Source organism: Bos taurus, chromosome 20, assembly GCF_002263795.3.
Source record: "Bos taurus isolate L1 Dominette 01449 registration number 42190680 breed Hereford chromosome 20, ARS-UCD2.0, whole genome shotgun sequence".
Classification (NCBI taxonomy): Eukaryota; Metazoa; Chordata; class Mammalia; order Artiodactyla; family Bovidae; genus Bos; species Bos taurus.
Window position 1 is genome coordinate 18,200,645 of NC_037347.1, and position 19,626 is coordinate 18,220,270.

General features: G+C 39.5%; 2 protein-coding genes and 1 non-coding gene across 4 annotated transcripts in view; 1 reads left to right on the forward strand and 2 right to left on the reverse strand.

Moving 5' to 3' along the window:
* The first annotated feature begins 876 nt into the window (after window positions 1-876).
* LOC100850100 (small integral membrane protein 15) lies at window positions 877-4,906 on the forward strand. Its single transcript, XM_024981458.2, has 3 exons — window positions 877-1,333; window positions 2,175-2,308; window positions 3,360-4,906. Exon 3 carries the CDS (start codon window positions 3,372-3,374, stop codon window positions 3,594-3,596), a length of 225 nt encoding a protein of 74 aa, XP_024837226.1. The 5' UTR covers window positions 877-1,333; window positions 2,175-2,308; window positions 3,360-3,371; the 3' UTR covers window positions 3,597-4,906.
* A 1,931-nt stretch (window positions 4,907-6,837) lies between these two features.
* Window positions 6,838-7,001, reverse strand: LOC112443041 (U1 spliceosomal RNA). Its single transcript, XR_003031324.1, has one exon. It is a non-coding gene; the product is annotated as a U1 spliceosomal RNA (small nuclear RNA).
* Window positions 6,844-19,626, reverse strand: part of NDUFAF2 (NADH:ubiquinone oxidoreductase complex assembly factor 2) — a 163,456-nt gene continuing 150,673 nt past the window's right edge. Inside the window, exon 5 of one of the 2 annotated variants that reach the window (XM_059878804.1) lies at window positions 6,844-10,019. In XM_059878804.1, the coding sequence (XP_059734787.1) occupies window positions 9,771-10,019 (249 nt within the window). In that variant the 3' untranslated portion in view covers window positions 6,844-9,770. 2 annotated transcript variants of the gene reach the window in all.

Here is a 19,626-nt window from a genome sequence, read left to right on the forward strand (position 1 = left end):
CAGTGCAAGAGATCACAAAACTTGATCACCAACCAAACCCAAGTTAATCTCTCAGTTCCTGTAGATTAGAAGACAATGAGAACTCACTCTTTCTGCTTGTTGACTTTTGAATCTCTTTATTTGTGCACTGAAAGAACAAGTACCTCTATGGGAACTCTATGCCCACACAGTTTAATTATTTATCAAGTTGACTTTGGGCAAATATCGATCATTCTTTTGTGAAAAGAGGTTCTTAAGTTGAAACAACAAAAACTCTTCTTCACACAGCATGGCTGCATTTTCCCTTAGAAACAACGTTCAGTGGACCCACCACGGTCCTGCTGCGCTTGGTCTCCTCGACGTGAGGCTTTAACTATTGTCCAACCAGAAGAGGAGAGGGTCAAAGAGTGGACGTGAACCAGAGGAACTCGCTAGAATCCTTCAGGAGTCGCTGGGTGTGACCTTCACCTTGGCTCTGGGCGGTTTGTGGGGACCAACTCCTTTCTTGGCCGCCGTTCCTTGGTCGGAGTTTCCGGGGGTCACGGACCTCACCCACCAGGGCCCTCCACCCTTGGCCAGGCTCCCGCAGGGGAGCGGCTGTTCTCCTGATGACCTCGGGGGCAAAAGTAGGGGGTCCTCAGCGCTTCCAGACCGGCTCCCAGAGACCGGAGCCCACCCGCGCCTCAGGCAGGAGGCGCGGGCCTCGGGCTTCGGGCCAGACACCAGCCGGGCGCCGCCGCTCACCTCGAGCGGCCTCACCTGCCTCTCCCCGGAAACCCAGGCGCCGCCCCACCCTCCCCGCTTTCCCGGGACCCACACAGCAATGGCGCAGCCGGAAACTGGCCCCGCGACTTCCTCAGGCCGGATCCGGGCGAGGGCCGGCCTGTGGGCGGGTTGGGAGAGTCGCGGCTTCCGCCTTCCTGCTTCCGGCCTGGAGGTGAGTCGTGAGTTGGGGTCCGAACCCTTCGTCCCCGGCGAGGTGAAGGGGAGGCGGTTGGGGGTCGCTGCCGCGCTTTTGCCCCGGTGCTCAGCGGAGGTGGCTACGGCGCCGGCGGCCCAGGGTGTGGCGGGGACGACGCCGGCTGTTCGAGCCCTGCCGGGCCCGCGCGCGCCGAGGCGGAGGGTCGGGGAAGCGTGGCCCCAGAGGCGGGCCACCGGGTAGGGTGAGCGAGGGGAAAACACAAGGAAAGGAAAGTGCGGGTGGCTGTGAAGTGCCCTCAGCTTCAGGCGCCGTGCGGGTCTGATCCGAAGATCATGCCTGGTGGATCCTTTCCGGAAGGAAGAAGAAGAATATTTATTCCTTAAAGTGTGGAGGGCGCTTGCACCTGGGGTCCGAAATTGAGGTGCACGGGAGGTGTGTATCGTGTGGATGGTAACTCCTTTTTCTGTATTAATGTCTAAAACTCTGCCATAACTAGGTCCTTTACTTCCCCCTTTCTCTTTATTGCAAAGTTCTTTTGCAGGTCTCTGAATCTTGGATTAGTTAATTCATTACTGGGCTGGAGAAGCTGAAAAAACAGATGGGGATCTGTAGAGTCTAGTCTTCACTGTGTGGGTGGGGCGTACGAATTGAGGGTGGGGGAAGGCTAGGAACTTTAACGGTAAAGGAACTTTGTGTCTTCAGGTAAAAATATGAAGGAATTGTGATAGGGTATAATTAAATCTAGTCATGGTAGTTTTGTTTAGGTAATGGAATTGTAGGTGACATATTTTGTTTTGCTTATCTCTGATTTTTCTGTAAAGGACACAAATTATATAATGAGACTAAAAAACCTTTTAAAGAGTAAAGCGGTGTTCGATTTTGAAATTAGTAAGGCCCTCCCTTACTGACTCAAAATGAAACAAACCTAACCCTCTAAAAATATAAAAAGTACTAGGAATGGATATGCTGCAGCAGATCAGTTAGCTTTTTATGTGAGTGAGCTTTCTAAATTTATTGTTGAAATAAGTAACTGAGTGAAATATTTGATCCCCAGTAATTAGGAGCTTCTTCCAGGGCATTTTAGTTGTGTAATTATGTCTTAAGATTATAAAGAAATAGATACTGAATGTATTTAATATGCCAGGCAACTTTACATGTTATTTATAGGTTGCATATAATTTACAGTTTTAACATTTAAAATTGTATTATGATTTATTCCTTAAGGTTGTGACTTCACGGTTTTTCTTTTGTCTATTCTTTTCAACCCAACCAGTATATAGAATTTAAACCTTCTCTCAGAAGTGTATTGGTGAAGTTAAAGAAGAAGACAGCCAACCAAAGGTCATCTGAAATTGTGACTGGCTGATAATCCCAGGACAAAATTAGAGACCACTACTCAAGCATAAGGTACATGACTTTTTAAATCCCAGCTATTCTAATTCTGCACTTTGGAGATTGACACAAACATGAAAGGTTGAAAAGTCTCTGGGGGCAAAATAGAAAATATCACTCAAATCCACAACATCCTGATTTGCAAGATGGCCCTTCTTTACTAACTCAATGGAACAACAGGCATGGGACCTGTAACGGTTAATTTTCTCATCTGTTAAGTTTGTTCTCATTTACTATATTATGTCTTCAAAGTTGAAGGAGGGCATAAAATTGGCATGTCATCTTTTGCTTTTCTCTCTCTGCATATGAATGGATAATATCATGGTTCCCTTACCTTCTTGTTTCATTTCAGAAACAGCCATCCATTATGTCCCTTTCTCCAGGCATTTCCCATACTCTTGACTTTGAGACACCAAATTTGATGATTGTACTTTTGTTGTGGAGGTTTAGTCATTGTGTTTCACTTTTGCAACCTCATGGACTGTAGCCCACCAGGCTCCTCTGTCCACGGGATTCTCCAGGCATGAATACTGGAGTGGGTTGCCATTTCCTTCTCCAGGGGATCTTCCTGACCCAGGGATCAAACCCATGTCTCCTGCATTGCAGGCAGATTCTTTACTGACTGAACCACCACTTTTGTTAATTAGAACTTAATAAGGCTGTGTGAGAAAATGACATATGGGATTCAGCTGTTCCCTGGAATAAGCACATAAAACTCAAGATTCTTATAAAACTCTGCTGCTAAAGTTTGTCTTGAGTGTAGGAGGCATGTGAGAATGCATAATCCTTACAACAGATTCCACATACTTTTTTTTTTCTCTTCTGTATCTTCACATCTTTTAAGTCTCACTCTTCTTGTTGTCTTAAGTGAATTATTTTTTCTTATTGGCAATATTAGTCCTTATTAAAATAGTACTAATTAGCACTTTTTAAAACCAAACAAAAAAACTGTTGAGTGATAATAGAATTCTGATTTAACTGTTTGGTGTAACCTTTTAAAAATTTGATTAACCACATAATCTTTTCTCTTGTCTCCCTCCCCCCCCCTTCCCACCCCTTTCCTAAGGCCTCCACCAAGATGTTTGATTTAAAGGCTTGGGCTGAGTATGTTGTGGAATGGGCTGCAAAGGACCCATATGGCTTCCTTACAACAGTTATTTTGGCTCTGACTCCATTGTTTCTAGCAAGTGCTGTGCTGTCTTGGAAATTGGCCAAGATGATTGAGGCCAGGGAAAAGGAGCAAAAGAAGAAACAAAAACGTCAAGAAAATATTGCAAAAGCTAAACGACTAAAAAAGGATTGAAGGAATGAACAGGCTGTGCGTCCAGAGGAAAATTGTTCGGAAAATTATGCATCTTTGAAAGGACCTATTAAGGTTTCTTTTTGGATCTTATGACAGTATTACTAAATGAAGTCTGAGTCTGTGGAAGAATGTCAGTTCTCACCTGTACTGTAGCAACTTTTCAGCTTCGGCATAGAACTCTGTTGACAGTTACTGTAAATTGGGATTTATTATGCTACAGATTCTTATAACTGACTTTCATTTGCCTTTTTGCAGCTTATGTGTGAATACTAAAATGAAAACATCCTGTGAAGAAAAGTGGCTTTAGATTATGAACTCTATTCAAAAATGGCTTAAAATGTCCTGTTCTGGACAAAGATTAAGAATGTAAAAATCAAGAGTTGTTCTGAGCAGAAAAGCGTGGTTTGGCTTAAAAGATACATGGTGTATTAATTACATCTCTTTATCATTATTACTTATTTCTTGGAATAGAATCATTTCTGGTTTCCTCAAAGCAAAATAATATTATTCAATGAGTACTTCTTTATTATCTGTATTTTTCTTATTTTAGCTTTTGAGATACTGGTAATTACCAGATAGTCTGCATTTTAAAAAATCTAATTTTATAAAGAATTGTCTTGACTATGTAGAATACCACCTACTGGATATAATCATTTTTGTACTTATGAACACTGCCATTTTCTTAGAGATGACTCGAGTAGAGTAACACTATGATTTAAAGCTTAAGAGTAAAAATGCCAAACCTTGGAACCAGTTCATTCTCACTTATGCTAAGTAGAAATGTGAAGTAGTTAACATGTCTTATCAGATAATTTGCTGATTATATAGATACCACTTTTGTTTTTTATTCCTTTCTTTGTTTTAATTCATGTGGTGGTTATGTCCTTTACTTTTTGATCAGACAGATTCACAGTGAAAATTAAAATTTCAACTTTCTTTTAAGGAACTTTTAAAGAGTTACAGTTATATGTCATAAATGGTAAACAATATCCTCTTAATATTTGGAAAAATTTTGTTTGCATTGTATTAATTGGGTGAAAAAGGTGTAAATTGTGTCAAAATGAGAATGTTATAATTAGAAATAAAGAGGTAAAGGATATTTCCTTCAGTTAAATAGTATAATTGGAACTTTTTACTCTTTAACATGGCTTTTTTAAATGCATGGTTGATAATTTTGTTTTCAGTAATTAATAGCTTATTAATGTTTTCCTCACCTCTAATAATGAATTTTAATTTGCAAAAAATTGTCCAATAGCTTTAATTTAAAAATGAAACTAGATATTGAAATAAATTTGATACTTTTTTATAAAGAGGTCCTGAGCTTTTTTGGGGGGGAAGGGATAATAATTCAGGTTAGGTATGTTATAGAAGTTAAACCTTTCAAAGGGTTATGAGTTTCATTTGTAGACAAGCATACAGCTGACCCTTGAACACAGGGTTAGGAGCATTTGCCCTCCCTCGCAGTTGAAAATAGCTTCCAGTGGACCCTCACCATACACTGTTCCTACGTGCGGATTCTCTGTATCTGCAGTTCCTCATCCATGGACTCGACCAGCCCTGGATCACACAGTATTGTAGTACTATTTTTTTTTCCCCAGTGCACCAGCCCCTGTAGTACTTACTACTGAAAAAAGTCTGTATCAGTGACCCCACACAGTTTGCACTCATGTTCTTCAAGGGTCAACTGTACTTGTAAAAGTTGAGAGCAGTGTTTCTCCAGTCTGAGAACCTAAGGACCTCTGAGAATGTTTATGGACTGGTTTGAACAATACTTAATTACTATTGTTTTAGGTTGTCAGTTTCTTCTTGATGCCAGCCCAAGCAACACACTGCAACTCTAGGCACTGAAATAATTGTGTTTAATTACAAACTAGTTATTCAGGTGATCTAGGATGTGCTTTTTATATTATTGAAATTAAAAGTTTTAGTTATCTATTAAAGCTATGGTTTCATTGTTCATTTTGACAGTTAAAAGGTATTTAAATAACATAGGCTTTTCCATGGTTCCTCTTGGTCTTAATACAATTTTGTATTTCTTTGACATAGGCTGTTTGTTATTTCTTCAGCTTTTCCCAACGTTTATGGAGCCATTTTATACATTTGAGATCAACAAGGATTTACAGTATTTGTGTCTCTATGTTGTGTGTGTTGCAGGGGTAGGGATGTATTATATCCTGATAAACCCATTACAGATTGAAAATTTACCGAATAATGAACTGAAAGTCAAAAACAGGATGGTTGTGTGGGAACAGGACGAGTGTGTGGGTAGCAGTTGTTTACTTGCGATTGCGTGACTGACTGGCAGCTGTGGCTCCGTGCCACTGCTCAGCATCAAGAGTGTCCTAGCGTATGCCACTAGCCTGAGAAAAGATCAAACTTCAACAGTTTCTGTTCAGTATCATAAAGTTGAAAAATTAAGTTGGGGACTTAATTATTACGGGGTTTGATAACTTAATTATTGTGAGGTTTGATATTCTTCAGAAAAATCACTCTGTTGTTATACTATTACAGTTGAATCCCATTTACTGTTACCCAGAATACTTCTTTTAAAACTACCAATCTGTTAGTTGTTTCTGAAGTTCTTAGAAGTAGTATAATTAATTACCTTTTATGGGTGGTTTTGAAGGAAAAACAGACTGCCTATAACAAACATTATACTGCCTCCCTCCCCAAAAGTTTGTGCATCAGAATTTGACCCATAGTGTCCTGTGGTAAACTTCAGTATGGTGTTATTATATCAGATACACCAGGGCATTTTAAACTTATTTCCTGACATCACGGGAGCAAAAGAAATAAGCTTCTGATGCAGTGAGCTGGAAACCCAATGCTGAGGTCCACTATAACAAACAGCTTCTCACCTATCCTTAGGGGCACTTTATACCTCATCTGCTTTTAAGTTAGAGGAAGTGTGATTCCTATTTAGGAAAGATTGTTTTTATGTTTGCAACTGAGTATAGGCTCACTTTGGTTTGCTTCATATCTGTAATAAACGCATAAGGACAAATTCTGTATTTCTCAAACATATTAAAAGGGGTTCTGTGTTCAAATACCAAGTTTGGGAAACGGGGTAAAGCAATTCATTTCTGCATGATTTCTTGGAGCCTTTTAGGTTACTTTGATTATCATAGACTTTCCTCCCCTCTTTTCCGCCCTTCCTCAAAGAACACAAACAGTTTGAGAAAGCCTAGTCTAAGTGAATTCAGGTTACATTTTATTTATTTATTTATTTATTTAAAATAAATAGGGGAAAGCGCGAACGCAGTCCCCCACTACCACAAATTATGCAGTCGAGTTTCCCACATTTGGGGAAATCGCAGGGGTCAGCACATCCGGAGTGCAATGGATAAGCCTTGCCCTGGGAAAACCACCTTGGTGATCATGGTATCTCCCCTGCCAGGTAAGTATAGGTTACATTTTGAATAGTGTGCTTAATGAGATAGCATTAAAAAAAATCAATATGGTGGTATTGAATCAAGGCTGATAAAAGTAAATAAATGACAGATCTGTTTGTAAAAATAGCAAAGAAAAAGGATAACATAGTGGGGAAAATTATTTCCTCCATTTTTTTTTTTTTTTTAATTTTAACTTCAGATATCTAACAGGCTAGACTTATATGGTTAAACCCAACAAGCATTACATGTATACTTGAACAATTTGTATAATAAGGGCTTTGGGGAGAAAAATCCTAGATGCATGTATAGCAGAGACATAGGAAGTCAGGAAGGATTTATCTGAGAGTAGTTAAGGAATATATGATACTATTTTAAAATGAACATTTTAACTTCTGAAATTAAAACTGCATGGGTTTGGAGTCTGTTTTGAAGAGAGATGATGAAGAACATTTTCATTAGAAAACTTGCAAATACCCCAAATATAGCTATTTAAAATATGAAATATGGTAGACGAGTAAATAATTTATGTAAAACTTTGATTCTGCTGTGCATGTGTCTGGCCTAAAAGCCTTGTATAAAGACAAGATTATTTAGAAAGGCAGTCTTATCTAGGTCAAGCTTATAGTCTCATTTTTATGTAGGACTAAATGATCTCAGAACCCTGTTCTGATACCACCTAACAGTATAACCAGTCATCCTAAAAATGTTAGTCTAGAGCAAAGTAATGTGGATGGATTACTACAAACTTTATTCTTACCTCTCAGAATCACTTTGAAAATACACACTTGAATGAGTGGGCCAGTATCATCTTCTTACTGTTAACTATTGGCTAAGGTTTTCTTTTTTTGTAAAACAGGTATTTTAAAATGAAACTATACAAATTAAAATTAATGTAAATTTTGTCGTATATATTAAGATACTTCTAAACTCCCACTCCAGTCTTCTTGCCTGGAGAATTTCATGGACAGAGGAGCCTGATGGGCTACAGTCCATACGGCTGCAAAGACTAGGACAGGACTGAGTGACTCAGCACACACGCCCGCACAAAACAGCCTACATGGCAAACATCTGCAAGAGATGCACACAGAATACGATTAATAAGCTGGCAGGAATTTGGTAGTAGAAGCATTCTATCATGTTAGAATCTTTCCTGTAATCAAGGATTCAAGGACATGTTACTTTACAGGCAATTACACAACAAATTTTATGTCTTTATATTGCCTAGGAGCTAGTTCTTTTTTTGCCTAACTTTGGTAAAATGTAATACTACTTTATAATAACGTAAACAGAATAATTAACCTGATAGTAACAGGGCTGCTTGAATGTTAATATTACCTAAGGGCTTTTTTGGTCATTCCTTAAGTCTTATGGTGATTACATTTGATTACTTGTTTCAGTATAAAATGTTTCTGTAGTTTATTTCTTAAGCAATTAAACATTTTACATTCTATTAAGTAAAAATCTCAACCTATGTGTTTTTAGGAATTCATTATTAAACACTTAACCAAGGATTTTCTTATATTATTCAGAGCATTAAGATCTAAGTCTTTTCTTCAGTCCATGTTTATTGAGTAGTTGTTACAATGCCAAACACTGTTAGACGATCTCTATATTAGAACTATGTTAGAATTAGAACTGGGAGAGGGGTTTGGGAGAAAATGGATACATTTTATGGCTGACTCCCTTTGCTGTACCTGAAGCTACCATAACATTGATAATCAGCTATACCCCAATACAAAATAAAAAGTTCAAAGTTTGAGAAAGAAAACCATAAATGGAAAAAAAAAATAATTAGAACTATTAGCAATAGAAACTTGGTTATGTACTTCAGAAAGTGACCTTTCTAAAACACTTTTGTATATAATCTATTTTAATGTTATCATGTATCTATACTTTTCAATATACAAATCACTGTAATCGAGTAACAGTGGAATCACTTTCTGAGAACTCTGCTCTATTTTCCATTTCTTCAAAGTAATTTTTAATCTTACAGAACTAAACTATTACTGTACCATTTCTTTGTTTACCATCCTTTCAGACTATTGTGATAGATTCTTTACTTCTACTGGTCCAAATACCTTTCTTTAAAACTCCAACCTCAATCCCACCATAAACTAGCTTTGGTCCCATCTATTCATCAAGATAGTTTTTTTTTTTTTTCATTTATCAAGTAAATTTTCTTGGCCTCCACATGCCTCATCCAAGTTCATGTTTTTGATTAGTCCTTTAGAATTTACTGTCCTTTAGAATCTATAGAAATTATAGTCCTTTAGAATCCTTTAGAATCTATAGAAATAGCAGTCTTTACTTCTAAGCTCAATATTTACCCTTACCGTTTCTACTTAGATATATGGGAGCAATCCAAAGAGGGAAAAATCTAAGACAATTCATAAACAGAGAATTTCCATATTCTCTAATTCCTATAGATCCTTTAGAATTATAGAAATTAGTCCTTTAGAGTCTTTAGAAACAGCAGTCTTCTGAGCTCAATATTTATTTACCCTTACCATTTCTACCAAGATATATGGAAACAAATAAAAGAGGAAAAAACTAAGCAAATTCATAAGTGGAATGATGACTGAATAAACCAAGTGAAGGATTTAAGTCTACAAGAAGTTAGGTTTTGATGGTTGATAATCTCACACTTACACAACAGTGAAAGCAAGATCTTAAGCTTAAGGGAAAAGAGAACTAGAGTAGAGATGGAAAGCACAAAGTAACTTTTTACTTTTATTTGTTAAAATAGTCACATACATATAAATAAAACTTTACCACAGTACGCTCATTGACTGTGGCCCTTGTCACCATGCGGCATCCAGGATCCTGGCTGAAAGGTTTTGCCAGTGCTGGTGGGACTCACTGAGGGTTCGTCTTTTCCAAAGTATGGAGCAGAGGCATGCCCTTTAATCTGAGTTTGAACTGGTGGAGGAAGTTCCTTGTTGCTCTCCTCCTGAAGAAGCTTTTCTTTTTCATAAAAATCTTGGCTTTTCATTTGAATTTCTTCTCTGCATTTTTCATTCTTCATTATTTCCTGCATACATATATAAATGGAAGAAATAATTAAATTTCTAGTTAGAAGAAAACCCAAACTACAGGTTTTATAAAAATAAAATAGCTGGTGAAAAAATAAAGTACATATAGACATGATTCTTGCTTTGCATTTACATAATATATAGATACATACAGGGTAACTTTGAAAAAGCTATCTGATTATATATTGATGTTATTTTGAATTAAACAGCTATGTCCTGGTATACAATAATAAAAAGAAGGGTGGGAACACGAAATAGACATACTTACTTCCCAGGAAGTGAAACAAACCACTTAACATGAAATATTAGTACATCTAGATATGAAATATTACACAAGAGCATAAAAGTCACTCTTATCAAAAGCTTTTCCAAATACAACAGCTATTTACCGCCTCAGAGACTAATCAGTGATGTGTACTACTGGAGATGAGGTGACGCTGAGAAGGCCTCTGAGAGGTGCTCCTGCCAGTCTTTTCTCTGTGGGATTTAATGCATGCCAGGACCAAAACCCATCAATTTTCCTTCTTCCACCAGAGTGGTATGGCAGTGAGGAGGAGGACGGACACAGAATCACAGTTCAGCATGCCTTAGACGCTAGTTCCACAAAGGCACTCTGCTACTGGAAATGCTTCCTCCAGTAAGTGCAAGCAATTTGTGTGATGCAGCTCTATCACTCAGATTTGCTATTCTATCTGTAAGGATCTATGAAGCAGGGCAAAGGCTAATAGAGTTTTGCCAAGAGAATGCACTGGTCATAGCAAACACCCTCTTCCAACAACACAAGAGAAGACTCTACACATGGACATCGCCAGATGGTCAACACTGAAATCAGATTGATTATATTCTTTGCAGCCAAAGATGGAGAAGCTCTATACAGTCAGCAAAAACAAAACCAGGAGCTGACTGTGGCTCAGACCATGAACTCCTTATTGCCAAATTCAGACTTAAATTGAAGAAAGTAGGGAAAACCACTAGACCATTCAGGTATGACCTAAATCAAATCCCTTATGATTATACAGTGGAAGTGAGAAATAGATTTAAGGGCCTAGATCTGATAGATAAGAGTGCCTGATGAACTATGGAATGAGGTTTGTGACATTGTACAGGAGACAGGGATCAAGACCATCCCCAAGAAAACAAAACGCAAAAAAGCAAAATGGCTGTCTGAGGAGGTCTTACAAATAGCTGTGAAAAGAAGAGAAGCTAGAAGCAAAGGAGAAAAGGAAAGGTATAAGCATCTGAATGCAGAATTCCAAAGAATAGCAAGGATAAGAAAGCCTTCCTCAGCGATCAGTTCAAAGAAATAGAGGAAAACAACTGAATGGGAAAGACTAGAGATCTCTTCAAGAAAATTAGAAATACCAAGGGAACATTGCAAAGATGGGCTCTATAAAGGACAGAAATGGTATGGACCTAACAGAAGCAGAAGATATTAAGAAGAGGTGGCAAGAATACACAGAAGAACTGTACAAAAAAGATCTTCATGACCCAGATAATCACGATGGTGTGATCACTCACCTAGGAATGTGAAGTCAAGTGGGCCTTAGAAAGCATCACTACGAACAAAGCTAGTGGAGGTGATGGAATTCCAGTTGAGCTATTTCAAATCCTGAAAGATGATGCTGTGAAAGTGCTGCACTCAATCAGATCAGATCAGTTGCTCAGTCGTGTCCGACTCTTTGCGACCCCATGAATCGCAGCACGCCAGGCCTCCCTGTCTTCACCAACTCCCGGAGTTCACCCAGACTCACGTCCATTGAGTCAGTGATGCCATCCAGCCATCTCATCCTCTGTCATCCCCTTCTCCTCCTGCCCCCAATCCCTCCCAGCATCAGAGTCTTTTCCAATGACTCAATTCTTCGCATGAGGTGGCCCAAGTACTGGAGTTTCAGCTTTAGCATCATTCCTTCCAAAGAAATCCCAGGGCTGATCTCCTTCAGAATGGACTGGTTGGATCTCCTTGCAGTCCAAGGGACTCTCAAGAGTCTTTCCAACACCACAGTTCAAAAGCATCAATTCTTTGGCGCTCAGCCTTCTTCACACTCCAACTCTCACATCCATACATGACCAGAGGAAAAACCATAGCCTTGACTAGATGAACCTTTGTTGGCAAAGTAACATCTCTGCTTTTGAATATGCTATCTAGGTTGGTCATAACTTTCCTTCCAAGGAATAAGCGTCTTTTAATTTCATGACTGCAGTCACCATCTGTAGTGATTTTGGAGCCCAGAAAAATAAAGTCTGACACTGTTTCCCCATATATTTCCCATGAAGTGGTGGGACTGGATGCCATGATCTTCGTTTTCTGAATGTTGAGCTTTAAGCCAACTTTTTCACTCTCCTCTTTCACTTTCATCAAGAGGCTTTTGAGTTCCTCTTCACTTTCTGCCATAAGGGTGGTGTCATCTGCATATCTGAGGTTATTGATATTTCTCCCAGCAATCTTGATTCCAGCTTGTGCTTCTTCAGCCCAGCGTTTCTCATGATGTACTCTGCATAGAAGTTAAATAAGCAGGGTGACAATATACAGCCTTGACGTACTCCTTTTCCTATTTGGAACCAGTCTGTTGTTCCATGTCCAGTTCTAACCGTTGCTTCCTGACCTGCATACAGATTCTCAAGAGGCAGGTCAGGTGGTCTGGTATTCCCACTTCTTTCAGAATTTTCCACAGTTTATTGTGATCCACACAGTCAAAGGCTTTGGCATAATCAATAAAGCAGAAGTAGATGTTTTTCTGGAACTCTCTTGCTTTTTTGATGATCCAGCGGATGTTGGAAATTTGATCTGTGGTTCCTCTGCCTTTTCTAAAACCAGCTTGAACATCAGGAAGTTCACGGTTAACATATTGCTAAAGCCTGGCTTGGAGAATTTTGAGCATTACTTTACTAGCGTGTGAGATGAGTGCAATTGTGCGGTAGTTTGAGCATTCTTTGGCATTGCCTTTCTTTGGGATTGGAATGAAAACTGACCTTTTCCAGTGCTGTACTCAATATGTCAGCCAATTTGGAAAACTCAGCAGTGGGCACAGGACTGGAAAAGGTCCGTTTTCATTCCAATCCCAAAGAAAGGCAATGCCAAAGAATGCTCAAACTACCACACAATTGCACTCATCTCACACACTAGTAAACTAATGCTCAAAATTCTCCAAGCCAGGCTTCAGCAATACATGAACCATGAACTTCCAGATGTTCAAGCTGGTCTTAGAAAAGGCAGAGGAACCAGAGATCAAATTGCCAACATCCGCTGGATCATCAAAGAAGCAAGAAAGTTCCAGAAAAATATCTATTTCTGCTTTATTGACTATGCCAAAGCCTTTGACTGTGTGGATCACAATAAACTCTGGAAAATTCTGAAAGAGGTGGAAATACCAGACCACCTGACCTGCTTCTTGAGAATCTGTATGCAGGTCAGGAAGCAACGGTTAGAACTGGACATGGAACAGCAGACTGCTTCCAAATAGGAAAAGGAGTACGTCAAGGCTGTATATTGTCACCCTGCTTATTTAACTTCTATGCAGAGTACATCATGAGAAACGCTGGGCTGAAGAAGCACAAGCTGGAATCAAGATTGCCGGGAGAAATATCAATAACCTCAGATATGCAGATGACACCACCCTTATGGCAGAAAGTGAAGAGGAACTCAAAAGCCTCTTGATGAAAGTGAAAAGGAGGGTGAAAAAGTTGGCTTAAAGCTCAATATTTAGAAAACGAAGATCATGGCATCTGGTCCCATCACTTCATGGGAAATAGATGGGAAAACAGTGGAAACAGTGTCAGACTATTTTTGGGGGCTACAAAATCACTGCAGATGGTGCTGCAGCCATGAAATTAAAAGATGCTTACTCCTTGGAAGGAAAGTTATGACCAACCTAGATAGCATATTCAAAAGCACAGTTACTTTGCCAACAAAGGTCCATCTAGTCAAGGCTATGGTTTTTCCAGTGGTCATGTATGGATGTGAGAGTTGGACTGTGAAGAAAGCTGAGCGCCAAAGAATTGATGCTTTTGAACTGTGGTGTTGGAGAAGACTCTTGAGAGTCCCTTGGACTGCAAGGAGATCCAATCCATTCTAAAGGAAATCAGTCCTGAATATTAATGGGAAGGACTAATGCTAAAGCTGAAACTCCAATACTTTGGCCACCTCATGCGAAGAGTTGACTCATTGGAAAAAGACTCTGATGCTGGGAGGGATTGGGGGCAGGAGGAGAAGGGGACGACAGAGGATGAGATGGCTGTATGGCATCACCAACTTGATGGACATGAGTTTGAGTAAACTCTGGGAGTTGGTGATGGACAGGGAGGCCTGGCATGCTGGGATTCAAGGGGTCACAAAAGTTAGACATGACTGAGTGACTGAACTGATTGTACTGATGCCCCTAAACTGGAGAAGGAAATGGCAACCCACTCCAGAATTCTTGCCTGGAGAATATCATGGACAGGGGAGCCTGGTGGGCTATGGTCATGGGACTGCAAAGAGTTGGACACGACTGAGCACACACAGCACATACCCCCAAACAACAATGAATTTGTAATTGTATTTTACTGAAAATAAGACCCATCAAATTTAAGATGAATCACTGATACGTACCACTAAAAAAGGCAATCAAAATTCACATTCTGATTTCAGAGATGTCAAAATTTGAAAAGATAAGCATCTTAAAAACAGGTGAAATAGTAAAAAAAAAAAACCAGTACTTTTTGCTTATCTGTATTTTCTGCTTTTTCTTTAAGATCACAAGGACATCCGATAGTTCTTGAAGAATATGTATGCTTTTATAATATGTTAACGTAATTAATATCTGACAACATTGTCAAAAACAAGTTCTCCCAAGTTATTTTTTAATATCAAGATTTTTAAAAATCACACATCTGGGTATTTAAAAGCATGATGAAATCTTTCTGTTTCTAACATGAATTTCAAGCAAAAATAGTTCTTCAACAAGGTAAACACTGATATTTAAAATCATATTTAAAATAATGGTCTGTACTTCTAGGAAAAGATTTAGAGAGGTTATAACTATCACTAAACTCAAACTTCTAGACACAAAGAAGGATGCATCTAATGAAACTTCTCCCCCAAAGCAAACATGTGAGGGAAGGAATATTTATAAATATTCCTGTAATTTCCATAACACAGGTCAGTTCTGTATGAGTAGTTTAACAACCACAGTAATTATGAGTTTAGAGATAGCTGCTATGACTGAGAGTGAGAATAGCCAGGCTTCTCCTTTCATATATATATATCCTTTAGAATTCTCAGGCCAGGTGACCACTTGCCACAAAGGAAGTCCCTCAATATGATACTGGAAATAATGGAAGTAGATGGAACTCCTTTTTCAGTCTGAGGCCATCTCCACTTCATCTCCAGACTCTGCAAGACCCTCTGTGAAGTGATATGTCAGTATGAAAGCTCTTTCTCCTGGGCAGAATGAAAGGGTCAGGACTGTGCTAAATTTGCACTGGCAGCCACCACAGGTAGCCAAACCTACTGAGAAGCTGGTACGCAGCTCGCTTTGCTTTGGTGTAAGAGGGACAGTCGTAACACCTTTATGGATTTCAGCTCGACTGCTGTAGTCTTACAGCTGGTGCAAGCCTATGCCTTCTGCATAAAAGCAACCAAGGGCAGAGGGCTGTTCTTTTTTCTGCCTTCACTTTTTTCTGCCTCTTTACTCACCATTCTCTGCCAAGTAGTGTCTTATAGCACCTACTGAGGCAAATAAAAAGCCAATCTGTACATGTTAATTATTTTAACATGAAGATTAAAGATTTTAAAGTTGAAAAACATGGAAACCATAGTTTTTCCCTTGAAAATAATTTTTGTCTTTTTTTTTTTTTAAACTAATGGTTACCAGACCCCTGCCAACAGCTTCCAGAAGAATTAAACTGAACATAAATCATTTATGAGGGGAAATCTAGTTTTGTAAATATTTGGAGTAGATAAAATGAAAGTAGTTAGGTAGAAAAAATAGGAATTTGTAGACTTGAAGATAAACAGAAGTAATTTTTAAACAAAGCCGATTTTACAGCAGAAATTACTACAAAACGAAGTTTTTCCTCTTAAATTATTTCCTTGGAACAAAGTCACCTTAAGTCTCAATATATTTATCAACAGAAACATTGGTTATTTCAGCATTTTAGGAATACACCAAGGGTAAGTAGGTCTTACATAAATGTTTATATGTTTAAAACAAATATTTATCGTTTAACATGGGCTTCCCTGGTGGCTCAGCAGTAAGGAATCACCTGCGATGCAGGACACTACCTGCAATGCAGGAGACGTGGGCTTGATCCCTGGGTCGGGAAGATCCCCTGGAGAAGGAAATGGCAACCCACTCCAAAATGCTTGCCTGGGAAATCCCATGGACAGAGGAGCCTGGTGGACCTCGGGTCCATTGTGTCCACTGTGTCGCAAGAGTCAGACGCAACTTAGTGACTAAACCACCACCACCTTTTTACATTCTCCAACGTTAAAAAAAAAATAGTTGTATGGTATTTTATCACTTGCATTACACCATGACTTACTTAATGACTACCTCTATTGTTGTTTACAATATTTCACTTTTTCATTTAAAAAACAGCACTTTGATGACTATTCACATAAACAGTTCTTTTACCCAAACACACATCATTTCAATCCCAAATCTATCTTTTACTATCTGTGACACAAAGAAAGTCACTTAATTTTTTCAGGTGCAGTTTATCTGAAAATGGGAATACAGTGACCATGTATGTATAAACATTTATATCTCAAATACTCATATGGATAGTATTCACATTGTTTGATCTTCTGAAAATCTGCAGCTAAAAACATGGGCGCTGAAGCAAGAGTAACTGCATACAAATCTCAGTTTGCCATTTACTAGCTGTGTGACCCTGTTAACGTTGCTTGGCCTCGCTGTGTCTCAGTTTCCTCATGTGTAAAATGGAGATTACAATAGTGTCTTCTTCAGTAGGCTGCTGTAAAGACTGGGAAATAACTGGCTACTACTGGGCAGTTAATAGTCCAACAGAAGAGGATATGAGTGAATTTTAAAATAGTGATTGTTTATTCTGTTCCATTCAAAATAAAACACACCAAACTTGCACCTGTCCCTCTTTCTCACCTCAGGGTAGAAATAAAGTCTCAATACTTATACTTCTAAGTCCTTAAAAATTTAAGCCACTAATTTGTGACATACATTGAGAAACTATTTGTTGTGAACATTTTGTAAATAGCAGAATTCCTACATTAATTGCTATGTTTATGAAGAATGAACAAAACTCATACTTTTGCCAGGATTAAAAAAAAAAAAACTCTCCAATTTAATGTGCTACAGTCTCCAACAAAGCCAGCAACCATTACCACTGGATTGAGAACTAAGGTGTTAGTAAGACACAGTCTACTGGCTTGAAAACACAAGATGGAATAACTGGTGCCAGACTAGTTCCTCTGCCATAAACAACTAGTGAGTGAGTGAAAGTTGCTCAGTTGTGTCTGACTCTTTGCGACACCATTGACTGTCTAGTCCATGGAATTCTCCAGGCCAGAATACTGGAGTCGGTAGCCTTTCTCTTCTCCAGGGAATCTTCCCAACCGAGGGATTGAACACAGGACTCCCGTATTGCAGGTGGATTCTTTACCAGCTGAGCCACAAAGTAAGCCCATAAACAACTAGAAAACTGGACAAAAACACTAAACTCTTCAAATACTAAACAGCAGCCCGTGCCTTACTGTGATCCTTGAGGGAAGGGAAACAAATGAGATGACCCCTGTTTCACCTCAGCTTTCGGCCTGGAGGCATATTATGGGCTGCTGCACAGGAACAGGGAACCCGAGCAGAGGCTGGTGATCTCGCTGAGGTAAAGAGATAGAGACAGTTGGGTAGGGAGTCTGAGGAAGCTGGAATCTGTGCGGCAGAGCATCAGAACACACACACACACACAGTTCTAGAAACCTGCATAGGAGTACCCTGAGTGTTCACCTGAGTATTAATCTGCATATGGATGAGACTCCACAGGGTCATGAAGGTCAATTTCTGGCTAAAGAATAACTACTGAGGAACTGTACACTGAACAGCTGTGGTAGCTTACATGAGACTAGCTGTAAGTTGTCCATTTCAGTTGTAATGGACCAGAGATTCCTCACCAAACCTGAAGGGCATTTAGTATAGAGACTTCAGAACGATACCTCCAAGGGGTAAGGATAAATAAGCACACAAATCCTAGAATGTGAAGTCAAGTGGGGCTTAGAAAGCACCACTACACACAAAGCTAGTGGAGGTGATGGAATTCCAGTTGAGCTATTTCAGATGCTAAAAGATGATGCTGTGAAAGTGCTGCACTCAATATGCCAGCAAATTTGGAAAACTCAGCAGTGGCCACAGGACTGGAAAAGGTCCATTTTCATTCCAATCCCAAAGAAAGGCAATGCCACAGAATGCTCAAACTACCACACAATTGCACTCATCTCACACGCTAGTAAACTAATGCTCAAAATTCTCCAAGCCAGGCTTCAGCAATACGTGAACTGTGAACTTCCAGATGTTCAAGCTGGTTTTAGAAAAGGCAGAGGAACCAGGGATCAAATTGCCAACATCCACTGGATCATCGAAAAAGCAAGAGAGTTCCAGAAGAACATCTATTTCTGCTTTGTTGACTATGCCAAAGCCTTTGACTGTGCGGATCACAATAAACTGTGGAAAATTCTGAAAGAGATGGGAATACCAGACCACCTGACCTGCCTCTTGAGAAACCTGTATGCGGGTCAGGAAGCAACGGTTAGAACTGGACATGGAACAACAGACTGGTTCCAAATAGGAAAAAGAGTACGTCAAGGCTGTATATTGTCACCCTGCTTATTTAACTTATATGCAGAGTACATCATGAGAAACGCTGGGCTGGAAGAAGCACAAGCTGGAATCAAGATTGCCGGGAGAAATATCAATAACCTCAGGTATGCAGATGACACCACCCTTATGGCAGAAAGTGAAGAGGAAATAAAGAACCTCTTGATGAAAGTGAAAGAGGAGAGTGAAAAAGTTGGCTTAAAGCTCAACATTCAGAAAATGAAGATCATGGCATCTGGTCCCATCACTTCATGGCAAATAGATGGGGAAATAGTGGAAATAGTGTCAGACTTTATATTTTGGAGCTCCAAAATCACTGCAGATGGTGATTGCAGCCATGAAATAAAAAGACGCTTACTCCTTGGAAGGAAAGTTATGACCAACCTAGATAGCATATTCAAAAGCAGAGACATTACTTTACCAACAAAGGTCCGTCTAGTCAAGGCTATGGTTTTTCCAGTGGTCATGTATGGATGTGAGAGTTGGACTGTGAAGAAAGCTGAGCGCCGAAGAATTGATGCCTGTGGTGTTGGAGAAGACTCTTGAGAGTCCCTTGGACTGCAAGGAGATCCAACCAGTCCATTCTAAAGGAAATCAGTCCTGGGTGTTCATTGGAAGGAATGATGCTAAAGCTGAAATTCCAGTACTTTGGCCACCTCATGCGAAGAGTTGACTCACTGGAAAAGACTCTGATGCTGAGAGGGATTGGGGGCAGGAGGAGAAAGGGACGACAGAGGATGAGATGGCTGGATGGCATTACTGACTCGACGGACTTGGGTCT